The sequence below is a fragment of the Xiphophorus hellerii genome, chromosome 7 (genome assembly GCF_003331165.1).
Source record: "Xiphophorus hellerii strain 12219 chromosome 7, Xiphophorus_hellerii-4.1, whole genome shotgun sequence".
Lineage (NCBI taxonomy): Eukaryota > Metazoa > Chordata > Actinopteri > Cyprinodontiformes > Poeciliidae > Xiphophorus > Xiphophorus hellerii.
Window position 1 is genome coordinate 31,982,251 of NC_045678.1, and position 15,167 is coordinate 31,997,417.

At 43.4% G+C, this 15,167-nt stretch overlaps 1 protein-coding gene across 8 annotated transcripts in view; it reads left to right on the forward strand.

Moving 5' to 3' along the window:
* col6a3 (collagen, type VI, alpha 3) overlaps positions 1 to 15,167 on the forward strand; it is a 58,676-nt gene that overhangs the window by 14,287 nt on the left and 29,222 nt on the right. For 4 of the 8 annotated variants that reach the window (XM_032567205.1, XM_032567206.1, XM_032567208.1 and 1 more), the window contains 14 exons: positions 15 to 614; positions 729 to 1,334; positions 1,615 to 2,205; positions 2,809 to 3,411; positions 4,916 to 5,518; positions 5,631 to 6,215; positions 6,320 to 6,898; positions 6,994 to 7,590; positions 7,717 to 8,301; positions 10,530 to 11,132; positions 11,397 to 11,990; positions 12,215 to 12,817; positions 13,082 to 13,675; positions 14,513 to 15,115. In XM_032567205.1, coding sequence (XP_032423096.1) covers positions 15 to 614; positions 729 to 1,334; positions 1,615 to 2,205; positions 2,809 to 3,411; positions 4,916 to 5,518; positions 5,631 to 6,215; positions 6,320 to 6,898; positions 6,994 to 7,590; positions 7,717 to 8,301; positions 10,530 to 11,132; positions 11,397 to 11,990; positions 12,215 to 12,817; positions 13,082 to 13,675; positions 14,513 to 15,115 — 8,346 coding nt within the window. Of the gene's footprint in view, positions 1 to 14; positions 615 to 728; positions 1,335 to 1,614; positions 2,206 to 2,808; positions 3,412 to 4,915; positions 5,519 to 5,630; positions 6,216 to 6,319; positions 6,899 to 6,993; positions 7,591 to 7,716; positions 8,302 to 10,529; positions 11,133 to 11,396; positions 11,991 to 12,214; positions 12,818 to 13,081; positions 13,676 to 13,789; positions 14,289 to 14,512; positions 15,116 to 15,167 lie in introns of all 8 variants that reach the window. The other 4 variants (XM_032567207.1, XM_032567212.1, XM_032567209.1 and 1 more) reach the window with 4 other exon arrangements.

A 15,167-nucleotide genomic window follows, 5' to 3' on the forward strand; every position in this document is an offset into this window, starting at 1 on the left:
TCTTTGCCTTCCAGCAGAGATTGAGATTACTGGAAGTGAAAGAGATGTTGCCTTCCTGATTGATGGGACTGACGGTGTTCGAGGAGACTTTCCCCACATCCGGGATTTCATCCTCAAAGTGATTGAACCACTTGACATTGGGTTCAACAAAGTACGCGTCTCTGTGGTTCAGCACAGCGAGAGACCCACCCCGGTCTTCTACCTCAACACTTATCAAACCAAAGAGGAGGTGATAAGAGCTATTCAGGGGATGGCTCTGGCTGGTGGACGCAGCCTGAACACAGGAGCCGCTCTGAGATACATGAAGGCCACCGTCATGTCTGACAGCAACGGCAGCCGCGCTGCTCAAAACGTCCCTCAGTTTCTGATTGTTTTGGCTGCAGACAGATCCATGGACAGCGTAAAGGAACCCGCTGGGGAACTGAAGACGGACGGAGTTGTACCGTTTGGTGTTGGTGTCAAAAATGCAGACAAGAAGCAGATTGAGGCCATAGCGCACAACCCTTCGTTTGCTTTCAATGTGAAGGAATTCAGGGAACTGGAACCCTTACCGCCCAGGATCAACACCTATGTTTCCCTTCCGAAGGACGAGCTGGCAGCTGCCCTACGGCAAGGTAAGACAGACAACCTTTCCTTCTCGGTGCGATGAAGCTGTTGTATGAAATGCTGCTTTTTTTTCTCATGTTTTGCTGCTTGACCAGAATAACTGAACTTTATCTGTGTCATAGTGCAAAATGATGCTGTAAAAAGAGATATTGTGTTCCTGCTGGATGGGTCTGATAACACCAGAGACGGATTCACAGACATAAAGAGTTTTGTTAAAAACATAGTGGGGCGCCTCTATGTTGACGAGGGCCTTGACAGAGTGTCTGTGGTTCAGTTTGCTGACAGACCCACGGTCGGCTTTCATCTAAATTCCCACAACACCAAGAGTGACAACATGAACGCCATTGATAACTTAGCACACAAAGGTGGGAGGCGACTCAATGTTGGTGCCGCTCTCCAGTTCGTAAGGCACAGGGTCTTCACGTCGTCCACGGGCAGCAGGAGGCTGGAAGGAGTGCCTCAGACTTTAATCCTCCTCACTAGCAAACCGTCTGCAGACAGTGTGAAAGGACCAGCATTTGCCCTTAAAGAGCATGAAATTGTGGCAGTTGGGGTTGGAGTGGCAGACGCTAACCTTGCAGAATTGGAAATGATTGAATTTAAACCTGGCTTTGCATTCAAGGTCACTGACTTTTCCAGTTTAAACTCAATCCAAACACAAGTTCTCTCTGCACTGAACATACATCAAGACAATCAGGAAACCAAGAATGGGATTTCTGACTTAGTAGGTAAGAACACCAAATGTAAACAATATTTTATTACTTTAAAACTATTGACGAGTGAAACCTCATTAAGTCAATCAAAGGTTGGGATGAAATCAGGAATATTTCTGTTGTTTCTGTTCAGGTAGTGATTATTCCCACTAAAACATCCAAATCATTGTTTTCTTTTCTTTTTAATTGTTCATCGATCTTCATGTAGTTCTAATATATAACAAAAACATAATTCCTAACATAAAGACAGAAATCCTCCATTTACAACCACCTTGTCTATCCATGTATCAACCAGTTGACACGTTCAGCAGTAAGAGGGACGTAGTGTTTCTCCTTGACGGATCAGACGATTCCAGAAACGGACTTCCAGCTTTCCGAGAGTTTCTCAGAAGAATGGCAGAAGAGCTGGATGTTGGCAAAGATGGCGTTCGGTTAGCTGTTGTGCAGTACAGTGATGATGCCACGGTTTACTTTAACCTGGCAACCCACAAAACCAAAAAGGCAGTTATCTATGCCATCAGGGCGCTTCGACATAAAGGAGGAAGAACTCGTAACACCGGCGCTGCGCTGGAGTTTGTGCGAAGACATGTTTTTTCAGCGACCTCTGGCAGCAGGCGCCTGGAGGGAGTCCCTCAGGTCCTGGTCGTGATGACCGGTGGTACGTCCAGTGACGATGTCTCCAGCGCTGCTTTGGACCTGAAGCAAGTTGGAGTTTTTTCTTTCGTCATTGGAATGAAAGATGCTGACCAGGAGGAACTTGAGAAAATTGCCTCCTCCTCCAGGTTTCTTTTCAACTTTCCTGTCTTCAGTGAACTTCTGTCCATTCAGCCTGAGATGGCTGCATTCATCCAGACTGAAGTACAAACTCAGCCTCCTTCTGGCGTGGGTAAGAAGCATCATAGATTTACAGCCTCCCTGCTAGTGTCCCGCTGCCACAAACTCTGCAGACTTTAATGCCAATGAAACTGCATCATCTTCTTCATCAGTCGATCAGTTTCATGCTTTTTGTTCCTTTTGGAAGATGCAACATCTAGGTTGCATTGTTTCTTGATTTGCTCTGAATATTTTTCTTCTCGGACCTTGGAGAAGATTTCTCTTGCTTCTGCAGCTCTTCCTTGAGCCAATGATAAACACATCATTGACTGATTATTATTCATGAATGGGTGAATGACTGAATGTAGTGTGAAGTGCTTTCAGGTCCGCTGGACTTAAAGAACTATGCAAGTACAGTTTCCTTGTACTGTTTATAAAAATATAAAATGTGTTGCTTCTCTCCATCTTTAATTTAAGAAAGAGGAATATTCCCTTCGTTTCACAATATTCTTCTTGATTAAACATTTGCCCAAAGTATTTAAGCTTTGAATACTTTTTTACTGCAAAAGCTTCTTAGTCTTTCACTCCCAACTGGTTTTGCTCTGCTAAACTGTTTGCAGCACATCTACAGCTTTTGTACATTATGTCTAATCGTAAAACTTGCATTCTCTTCTAGTTGAGCTAGAGTCTCCTGAAAGAGACATTGTGTTTCTGTTGGACGGCTCCGATGACACGCTGAGTGGCTTCCCAGCGATGAAAACTTTTGTCCAACAAGTAGTAGAAACCCTCAGTGTTGGTGAAAACAAAGACCGTGTTTCTGTGGTTCAGTACAGCCAAGATCAACAAACACATTTCAGTCTGAACACCTACACAGACAAACAAGCTGTTCTGAATGCAGTCCGACAGCTGGACCATAGAGGGGGCCAACCCCGAAATACTGGCGGAGCTCTGGAGCAGGTGAGGAGGAACGCTTTCGCAGAATCCTCAGGGAGTCGATACAAGGAGGGAGTCCCTCAGATACTGATTCTGTTGACTGGGGGAAGATCCGGAGACGATGTCACAAGAGCTGCTGCAGATCTGAAAAAGGAAAAAGTTGTTCCTTTCTGCGTCGGAACAAAAACTGCTGACATTTTAGAGCTCCAATCGGTTGCTCACAACCCATCCTATGCCTTCTCTGTTCTTACATTTGATGACATTGGAAGCATTCATCAGCAGCTTGTGTCTTTGGTGCAAAGGGTGCCACGGCAACAGCCCAGAGAAAGAGCACTTAATGCTTTAGGTAAGAACATGTACATTTCTGAATCTGAGTTTAGCAGGCAGTAGCTAACCCAACCATCCCTTAAAGAACTAAATCATCCCAAATTTGATTCCAAAAACTGGCGCTTCTTAGTAAAATAATGCACTTTTTTCTGTTTTTAAGTCAGTAAAAATATTTTTTCACATGTACAAAAAATGTTGTCCAAGGTTGGAATATGTAAAAGGGAATGCCGGGTCTGACAGCAGACATTTAATAAGATAAAGACGAGACGCATGACATCAAGACCTGAGTACGATGCTAACGGTTTCAGCTTTGATTTGCCGTTCTGGCCAGATGAGCAGACATTTTCTGAGTAGATTCAGACAAATAACTTGTGGAAAAGTTTTTACACAAGTTTAGCATCTAACTTTGTTCACCTAGAAACAATTTGCATTTGTAGGTGAAAAGGTTTGCTGCCAAGCTAACTGTAAGTGGAAGTGAACGCCTGAGCATAAAAACTTGAATAGAATAACTTTACTGTCTTTGCACGTCACACGTTCAAAGCAACGAAAAGCAGTTTGCATCCATCCAGAAGCGCTTAGCAAAAAAACCCAACTATATATTAAATATGGACATTGAAGGGTTTTTTAAAATATGCTGAAACTGTAAATATATGTATATACAGGCTATGAGTGTACAGACTGTAAACAGGACTAGATTATCTATACAGTATATACAGCAGTTATATACAGATAACTGCTGGATATAACTGCTCTTACTTACCTCTTGTAAATAAGAGGTACATAAGTACCTTTAGTTATTGCGCTAAAGGAGATGAAAACACATTAGCCAAATAAGTTCTGATGTAGTAACTTTCCCATCCACTGGTGGGTCTGCGTGATTTCTACTTCCTGTTTATTCCAGCCATGCGTAGAGTCGACCTCTGATGAACTCACGCTCAGCGTAGCCTCGATGATTCGCCGTAAACCAGTAGATGGAGACACACCTAACAGTTTCCTTCTTCTTCTCTTTTGCAACATTTCTAAAGTTTGCTTACAGTTGGCATGACAGTTGAAACATTTCTAGTGAGAGCAGCCATTTGCTCCCAGGGTTTGAGGCTCTGATCCAGGAGCACCTTCTGTTTTCAGAGTTCCCACCGTGACGCAGGGAACAGAAACCCAGCAGAGTCTTCCTGCTGGGTTTCTACAAATTACACTTTTTATTGTTATTATTTTTGTAAAGTGGTTATGCAGCTTGCATTGATTCTGATTTGCCACAAGTCAAATAATTTGGGATTCATAACAGAGAAATTTATTATCTGTTTGGATTGATAGGAGATGAAACAGAGCGGGTCCTACAATCATATTATTGATTATTAAAAGATTTGTATTGACTTAAAAATGGGGAACAAACTAATCAGTTAAAGAGTTTTTAAAGTTTAATCTACAAGACAGTTTGTGTTTTAAGGGACAAGCAGCTATCTCTGAGGATGAAGCTGCAGATCATGAAAAAAATCCACCAACTCCACGTTTTGTTTTCTGTTAAGGTTCCACGCAACAAAGAGAGTTCATGCAACGAGACATTGTGTTTTTAATGGATTCCTCTGATGAAATGTTGAGTGACTTCACACAAGTGCGTGGCTTTGTTCAGCAGATGGTGGAGAAACTCACTGTAGGTGAGAGGAAAGATCAAGTTTCTGTGGTTCAATACAGCAATGAACCTTCTGTTGAGTTTCTCCTGAACACACACAAATCACAGCAGAGCGCTGCCGACAGTTTAAAAACGATCAGACACAAAGGAGGCAGGTCGCGCAACACAGGTGCAGCTCTGAATTACGTCAAGGAAAATGTTTTCACACCTTCCTCTGGAAGTAGACGCCAACAAGGAGTCCCTCAGACTCTGGTTCTTCTGACTAGCGGACGGTCAAATGACGATGTCAGGAAAGCTGCGGAAAACCTAAAAGAAATTGGTGTGATGATGTTTGTGGTGGGAATAAAGAATGCAGACATCCTTGAGATGCAGTCCATTTCCCAGGAAGCCAGTCATGCTTTCCTTGCAGCAGATTCCAGTGACATGTCAGACACTGAACAAGAAATCCTCACATCCATTCAGACGGGTAAGAAGTATGTTGCCACAACAGCGTCTTATGGTAAGATTTTAACAGCTAGACTTCACACCTTTCTCACAGCTTGATGAATACTTAGTTTTAGTCAGTCTCCATTCACTGAATCAGCCAACTTGTCTGGTTCATCTGATTACAGATCCCAGCAGCAGAGACATTGTGTTTCTGATTGATGGCTCGGATGATTCTCAGCGAAGATTCCCAGATATCACAGATTTTGTCCAGAGAATAGTGAGAGACTTAAGCGTTGGTCCCGACAGCGACCACGTGGCTGTGGTCCAGTACAGCAGCACCGCTGAGATTAATTTTAACCTGAGTCGCTACGTGATTGAGGATGATGTTCTCAAAGCGGTTGATGGTCTGACTCACAAAGGAGGTTATCCTAAAAACATTGGAGCTGCTCTCCAGTATGTGAGAGACTATGTCTTTACTCCAGAGTCAGGAAGTAGGATCCAGCAGGGCGTCCCACAGATACTAATCCTGCTGAGCGGAGGAAGATCTGGGGATGACATAAGAACCTCAGTAAGGTTGCTAAAGGAAATGGGTGTTTCTATAGTTGCCATCGGGACTAGTGATGCAGACACCTTAGAGCTTCAGACAATATCTCATGAACCCAGATATGCACTCTCTGTTACCGACTACGAAGAACTTTCCACTGTCAAGCAGGATGTGATGTCTTTGTTGAGAGAGCCTTCCCAACATGTGGTGCATTCAGTAGATTTTGGTAAGATCTGCTCTGATTCTGATTTTGTTTAAAAGAATCAGACTGGAAAGTCAACATGAGAAAACCTGACTGCCTTTAATCTATGCTTCTTGTTTTTGTTGCAGATTCAAAGAAAAGTGATGTAGTTTTTCTAATTGATGGCTCATATGACTCAAGAAATGGCTTTGAAGAAATTCGAGCCTTTATTCAAAGAATTGTTGAAAATTTAAACGTGAGTCATAACGGAGACCAAGTAGCTGTTGTTCAATACAGCCGTGACGCCACAGCTAATTTCTACTTGAACTCCTATTCATCTAAGAGCGATGTGCTCAGTTCCATTAGAACGATGAGGCATAAGCTGGGACAGCCGCTTAACATCGGTAAAGCACTGGAGTTTGTCAAGGACCATGTCTTTGCTGCTTCAGTGGGAGGCAGAGGAGCCGATGTGGCTTCTCAGCATCTGTATTTGTTTAGTGGTGGTAGGTCTGGAGATGATGTTAGAGGACCAGCACAGATACTGAAAGCCAAGGGGATAAAGACTTTGAGTATTGGAACAAAGAATGCCGATACACTGGAAATGCAAACAGTGGCTCACACACCTGGACATTATTTTTATGTTCCAAGCTATGAAAACCTGCAAAGAATTTACACATCTGTGGAAACCAAACTGAGGGACTCACAAGTAACCACTGAGTTCACAACTGGTAAGAAGCAAAATATAAGAGTTCTCAAGATGGCTGATAATTAACTTTCTTTTCAAATTTATGAACTTGTCTATATGTGCTTGTATACATTTCAGACACTTCTACAGATGTAGACACAGATCATCAGAAAGCTGATATTGTTTTCCTTGTTGACGGATCCGATAACATGCAACCTAATGAAAGACTAATTTTGGAGTTTGTGACGGACTTTGTCAAGAAGTTAGAAATTGGGCCAAGTAAAGCACAGGTTGCTTTGGTCCAGTACAGCACAGAACCCACTGCTGACTTTACCTTGAATAAATACTCACTGAAGGAGGACACCTTGAATCACCTGAGCAATGTGCAACTGAAAGGAGGTGGCTCAGTAAACACCGGCAGAGCCATTGATTTTGTGAGGAATACGATCTTCACTGCTTCATCTGGAAGCCGGCTCCAGCAGGGAGTCCCACAGGTACTGATTCTTGCAAGTGGGAGAAAGTCTGAGGATGATATCTTACGCCCAGTGGGAATGTTAAAAAATGCTGGAATTGTTCTATTTGCTGTTGGAGTGGACAGTGCAGACAGGTTTGAGATGGAGCAGTTGGCCCCAGGGGCGTGGTATTTTCTCAGGGAATCATCTGATTTTCCACTGGTGAGACAACAGCTGTTGTCAGCCACTGCCACTCTCAGAGGCTCTGTTAGCCCAGGGATTGGTAAGTGAAACTCTTTCTCTCACTTAAAAGACAGAACATTCAACTATATTGACTATATTTTGGTGACGACTATATTTGGTTGTTCAGCAGCACTATCAAAATGTATCTGATGATTCACATTCTTAGGTTCAAGCTCCACAATGAAAAGAGATATTGTATTTCTCATTGATGGATCCGATGACGTCAGGAACACATTCAGCACCATTCGTGAATTTATTGCAAACCTGGTTCAAAATTTTGATCTAGACCATGAACAGGACAAAGTTGCTGTTGTGCAGTACAGCAACAATGCTGAAATCAGTTTCAGTCTCGATTCCTATGCCACAAAAGATGATGTTCTCCAGCACATTGCGAGCCTTAAGCCAAAAGGCGGCCGACCTCAGTATATTGGGGCAGCTCTACAGTTTGTAAAAGACAAAGTTTTTGTCTCAAACGCTGGTGGACGAAAAAATGAAGGGGCCAAGCAAATACTCGTTGTATTGGCTGGGGGAAGGTCAAGAGATTCACCTCGGGGCCCGGCAACAGCACTAAAACGTGGGGGCGTTGTCATATTGGCAGTTGGCTCAAGACAGTCGAATTCAGCTGAAATGCAGGCCATTTCATCTGACACAGACTACACCTACTCTGTCCCTGACTTTGTAAATCTGCCTCGTATTCAACAACTTCTGATGAGGCGACTTACTGGAATGAAGAGTCAGGAGACGACAGAAGGTAAGGGCGAATGTTTAAAAGTCACATATATACATAGTGGCGTGAAAAGTGTTTGCGCCTTACTGATTTCCTATTTCTTGCACTTTTGTCAAACTTCAGTGTTTCAGAACATCAAACCCATTAAAATATTAGTCAAAGACAAGTAACATGACATGAAGTTTTTAAATGGTGTTTTTAAACCTGTATGGCCCCCATTAAAGCAAAAAGTGATTTACCACACCTGAGCTCCAAGCCTGATTACTCATTTGTTCTCAAGGCATCATTTAAAACTAGGGATGCACCGATCCACCGTTTTCACTCCCGATACCAATACAGATATCTGAGGTTTAGTATCTGCCAATACCAAACCAATACAGAAAAACTGCTGAATTGACTTTAAAAGTTTTTTTAAACAAACAGAAATGTAGTGAATTACAAATTTATTTCATAGCTCAGTAAAACATACTTCAATATACCAATAGCTTTACAAGATTCAGTTGTTACTGAACAACTTTAATTTGTTCAGTAAATGCAATCAGGAGCATAACAGTAAATGTAACATAAAAAACCTGAAACTGACAAAAGCAATAGGTTAACTACCTTGGACACACATGCAAATATAAAATGCACCAAACCTTCGGTCACATGAGTCAGAAAGTGCAATTAAAAACATAATGTAAAATAGATAATAAATGGAGAAGGAAAGGACAGAAATAATATTTGTTTGAACCAAAATACAGAAACAAACATCCTCTCCTGCACCATGAAATATTTATATTCTCCACCCATTTGCACCAGTTGTATTTAAATAACATGTGAAGCATCATTAGCAAGGTAAATTGTAAAAAAAAACAAAGATTGCCATTCCTACCGTTCACGGAATCGAATTGCCCCATCACGCCTCTCAACAGGTATGATTTCACTTATAAATATATATTTTTGAAGTTTTGAGCTTTTGTTCCATCTTCCAACAAGGCTGTGAGTTTCTGTCCTGTTAGCCCTGTTAGCAGGCCTGGGACCAGCTAACAAGGGATTCCCTCATATAATGATAAGAAAATAATAAATATAACAAGTTAGAAAATGTTTTCTTCAACCCCAAAGGAAAACATAATAATTATTTTATTGTAGGTGTTACGAATGTAGCTTTAGCAGTGCAGCCCAGGAACGGGCAGACCTAGATATGTGTGTTAGTGGCATGCTATGTATTGTAATAATGTTCTAAAAGTAATACAATTTCTGAAACTCACCCTGAGAAACCGAAAAACATTCCTCCAGACATAAATTCCTCCGATCACATTTGTAGTTCTGGCACTGTGGTCTTTCCACCGGTATCTTTATCATGGATGTTGTCATCTCTGACGTATCTTCTTTTCCAACGCCCGTTACCGGTGTGGGTTGAGTGATGCGTTGGAGATGTTAATGAGCCATGTTAAAACTTCAAACTTGACACTTATTGACCAAAAGCAAAATAAAGTTTGAGTGGTGAATTAAGCCTTGTGTAACAGTCAGCTCTGGATTTTCCCTCCACATCCCCTGAAACTGTGCAGCTCTACAGTTAGGAGCCGGTGTTACGGCAGGAGACGTATCACAGGTGTTGGTTTTTCATACTGATAGTAATATGGGATCGGCCCATCTCTATTTAAAACAGGACCTGCCTGACAAAATGAAAAACACCAATAGATCCTCAACAGCTGGACATCATGTCGAAATCCAAATAAATTCAGAAAAAAATGTGGGAGAAGGTAATTAATGTCTATCAGTTTGGGAAATGGATAGAAAAGAATTAAAAGGCATTTCTAAAGTTTCGGAAAGTTTTAGACCAAAGTGAGAGTCGGTATCCAAACATGTTTAAACAGCAAAAATTTTTCCAACAAAGAAAAATATAAGGTTGGATATGTCTCTCACAATAAGAAAAAACCCAGTTAAAACTGTTGACATTATATATTTCTGTTCTCTATGACCAGTATTTTTAATTGATTAGTTGTTCTGAAGCAATGTCGGAGAAATATATGAAAAAAGTGAAAAGAAAAGAAGGATAAACACTTTCACATCACTGCAAACAGGGTTGAGCTTACAGTGAGATTTAAGTTTTTTTTTCCCAGGCTAGGTCAAAAATCTACAAACTGAAATACAAGAGTTTCACTAGCACTGATAAAATAACTTTGATGTTTGGAGATCAGCTTTTATAATCTGACTTACATAGGGGCAGAATTTGCTACTTCAACCTGAAATTGTCTTATGTTCCCTAGTGGTGAGACAGCAGCCAGCAGGAAGGGATGTGGTGTTCTTGCTGGATGGATCTGACGGCACTAGAACTGGCTTCCCAGCAATGCGAGACTTTGTCCAAAGGGTAGTAGAGACACTCAGTGTAGATGACAACAAAGACCGTGTCTCAGTGGTTCAGTACAGCAGGGATCCAGCTGTCCAGTTCTATTTGAACACGTACGCGACAAAAGGAGAGATCCTTGATGCTGTCAGGGGTTTGAGGCACAAAGGCGGAAGACCCCTCAATACGGGAGCAGCTCTCCAGTACTTGAGGGATAACGTTTTCACTTCCTCTGCTGGAAGCAGGCGGCCGGAAGGAGTTCCACAGGTCCTAGTATTGCTGAGTGGCGGAAAATCATTTGACACTGTTGACGCACCAGCCGCTGCCCTCAAACAGATGGGCGTCTTGATCTTTGCAATTGGAAGTAGAGGCTCTGACAGCAGAGAATTACAGAAAGTATCCCACGATCCCAATTATGCTCTGTCTGTGTCCGAATTCACTGACCTTCCCAGTGTCCAACAGCAGCTTCAGGCCTCTGTGGAAGCTGTGGTTGTTGACGTCACCCCTGAGTCACCTACTGTACTCGGTAGGTTTTCAAGCATGCTCCTCTGAAGGTGACCTAAGCAGTTGCCTGTCTTAATTCTAAACACAAGTAGGATAAGAAATTGTTGGATACATGCTTAGTTTCCAGTTTGCCTGTTGTGATGATCTATGCCATGTTTAGCTTCTGTAAGAAGTGAGAGACCTTAAGACATATTGTCATTTCAAAACAGTTCTCTAGTAGACAGGGAACCCGGGAGGCATCTTTGATCAAAGGTTTTGACTCTTTTGCCTTCCCTTCTTTTCTCAGTTGACACTGCCAAAAAGGATATTGTATTCCTCCTCGATGGTTCTGACGGCACAAGGAACGGCTTCCCTGCCATGCGGGATTTTGTCGAAAAAGTGGTGGAAAAGCTCAATGTGGGAGAAAACAAAGACCGTGTTTCTGTGGTCCAATTCAGCAGAGAAGCTGAAGTCCATTTCTATCTAAACACGTACAATACAAAAGAGGATACTGTGGATGCAATCAGAGGGCTTAGACACAGAGGAGGAAGACCCCTAAACACCGGGGCAGCCCTCCAATATGTCAGGGACAATGTCTTTACAAACTCCTCGGGGAGTAGACATCGGCAAGGTGTCAAACAAATGTTGATCCTGCTAACCGGGGGAAGGTCTTTTGACAATGTTGACGCCCCAGCCTCTGCTCTCAAACAGCAGGGCGTGTTTGTGATTGGTATTGGAACAAGGACCTCTGAGAGTAGAGAGCTGCAGAAGTTATCATACGAGCCTACTTATGCGCTATCAGTCTCTGAATTCACCGACCTCCCTAGTGTCCAAGCACAACTCTCCTCTGTCATGAGCACAGCGCTAGCAAGGGTTACACCTTTGCCACCAACAGTGACGGGTAAGAAAGTGATACATATGACATGACAAGGTTTTGAAAGATGTTGTTTGAAGTCATTTCATGTATACATTTCCCAGGCTAGGTCAAAAATCTACAAACTGAAATACAAGAGTTTCACTAGCACTGATAAAATAACTTTGATGTTTGGAGATCAGCTTTTATAATCTGACTTACATAGGGGCAGAATTTGCTACTTCAACCTGAAATTGTCTTATGTTCCCTAGTGGTGAGACAGCAGCCAGCAGGAAGGGATGTGGTGTTCTTGCTGGATGGATCTGACGGCACTAGAACTGGCTTCCCAGCAATGCGAGACTTTGTCCAAAGGGTAGTAGAGACACTCAGTGTAGATGACAACAAAGACCGTGTCTCAGTGGTTCAGTACAGCAGGGATCCAGCTGTCCAGTTCTATTTGAACACGTACGCGACAAAAGGAGAGATCCTTGATGCTGTCAGGGGTTTGAGGCACAAAGGCGGAAGACCCCTCAATACGGGAGCAGCTCTCCAGTACTTGAGGGATAACGTTTTCACTTCCTCTGCTGGAAGCAGGCGGCCGGAAGGAGTTCCACAGGTCCTAGTATTGCTGAGTGGCGGAAAATCATTCGACACTGTTGACGCACCAGCCGCAGCCCTCAAACAGATGGGCGTCTTGATCTTTGCAATTGGAAGTAGAGGCTCTGACAGCAGAGAATTACAGAAAGTATCCCACGATCCCAATTATGCTCTGTCTGTGTCCGAATTCACTGACCTTCCCAGTGTCCAACAGCAGCTTCAGGCCTCTGTGGAAGCTGTGGTTGTTGACGTCACCCCTGAGTCACCTACTGTACTCGGTAGGTTTTCAAGCATGCTCCTCTGAAGGTGACCTAAGCAGTTGCCTGTCTTAATTCTAAACACAAGTAGGATAAGAAATTGTTGGCTACATGCTTAGTTTCCAGTTTGCCTGTTGTGATGATCTATGCCATGTTTAGCTTCTGTAAGAAGTGAGAGACCTTAAGACATATTGTCATTTCAAAACAGTTCTCTAGTAGACAGGGAACCCGGGAGGCATCTTTGATCAAAGGTTTTGACTCTTTTGCCTTCCCTTCTTTTCTCAGTTGACACTGCCAAAAAGGATATTGTATTCCTCCTCGATGGTTCTGACGGCACAAGGAACGGCTTCCCTGCCATGCGGGATTTTGTCGAAAAAGTGGTGGAAAAGCTCAATGTGGGAGAAAACAAAGACCGTGTTTCTGTGGTCCAATTCAGCAGAGAAGCTGAAGTCCATTTCTATCTAAACACGTACAATACAAAAGAGGATACTGTGGATGCAATCAGAGGGCTTAGACACAGAGGAGGAAGACCCCTAAACACGGGGGCAGCCCTCCAATATGTCAGGGACAATGTCTTTACAACCTCCTCGGGGAGTAGACATCGGCAAGGTGTCAAACAAATGTTGATCCTGCTAACCGGGGGAAGGTCTTTTGACAATGTTGACGCCCCAGCCTCTGCTCTCAAACAGCAGGGCGTGTTTGTGATTGGTATTGGAACAAGGACCTCTGACAGTAGAGAGCTGCAGAAGTTATCATACGAGCCTACTTATGCGCTATCAGTCTCTGAATTCACCGACCTCCCTAGTGTCCAAGCACAACTCTCCTCTGTCATGAGCACAGCGCTAGCAAGGGTTACACCTTTGCCACCAACAGTGACGGGTAAGAAAGTGATACATATGACATGACAAGGTTTTGAAAGACGTTGTTTGAAGCAGTTCATGTCTGACGGCAAGGAACGGCTTCCCTGCCATGCGGGATTTTGTCGAAAAAGTGGTGGAAAAGCTCAATGTGGGAGAAAACAAAGACCGTGTTTCTGTGGTCCAATTCAGCAGAGAAGCTGAAGTCCATTTCTATCTAAACACGTACAATACAAAAGAGGATACTGTGGATGCAATCAGAGGGCTTAGACACAGAGGAGGAAGACCCCTAAACACCGGGGCAGCCCTCCAATATGTCAGGGACAATGTCTTTACAACCTCCTCGGGGAGTAGACATCGGCAAGGTGTCAAACAAATGTTGATCCTGCTAACCGGGGGAAGGTCTTTTGACAATGTTGACGCCCCAGCCTCTGCTCTCAAACAGCAGGGCGTGTTTGTGATTGGTATTGGAACAAGGACCTCTGACAGTAGAGAGCTGCAGAAGTTATCATACGAGCCTACTTATGCGCTATCAGTCTCTGAATTCACCGACCTCCCTAGTGTCCAAGCACAACTCTCCTCTGTCATGAGCACAGCGCTAGCAAGGGTTACACCTTTGCCACCAACAGTGACGGGTAAGAAAGTGATACATATGACATGACAAGGTTTTGAAAGATGTTGTTTGAAGTCATTTCATGTATACATTTCCCAGGCTAGGTCAAAAATCTACAAACTGAAATACAAGAGTTTCACTAGCACTGATAAAATAACTTTGATGTTTGGAGATCAGCTTTTATAATCTGACTTACATAGGGGCAGAATTTGCTACTTCAACCTGAAATTGTCTTATGTTCCCTAGTGGTGAGACAGCAGCCAGCAGGAAGGGATGTGGTGTTCTTGCTGGATGGATCTGACGGCACTAGAACTGGCTTCCCAGCAATGCGAGACTTTGTCCAAAGGGTAGTAGAGACACTCAGTGTAGATGACAACAAAGACCGTGTCTCAGTGGTTCAGTACAGCAGGGATCCAGCTGTCCAGTTCTATTTGAACACGTACGCGACAAAAGGAGAGATCCTTGATGCTGTCAGGGGTTTGAGGCACAAAGGCGGAAGACCCCTCAATACGGGAGCAGCTCTCCAGTACTTGAGGGATAACGTTTTCACTTCCTCTGCTGGAAGCAGGCGGCCGGAAGGAGTTCCACAGGTCCTAGTATTGCTGAGTGGCGGAAAATCATTCGACACTGTTGACGCACCAGCCGCAGCCCTCAAACAGATGGGCGTCTTGATCTTTGCAATTGGAAGTAGAGGCTCTGACAGCAGAGAATTACAGAAAGTATCCCACGATCCCAATTATGCTCTGTCTGTGTCCGAATTCACTGACCTTCCCAGTGTCCAACAGCAGCTTCAGGCCTCTGTGGAAGCTGTGGTTGTTGACGTCACCCCTGAGTCACCTACTGTACTCGGTAGGTTTTCAAGCATGCTCCTCTGAAGGTGACCTAAGCAAGTTGCCTGTCT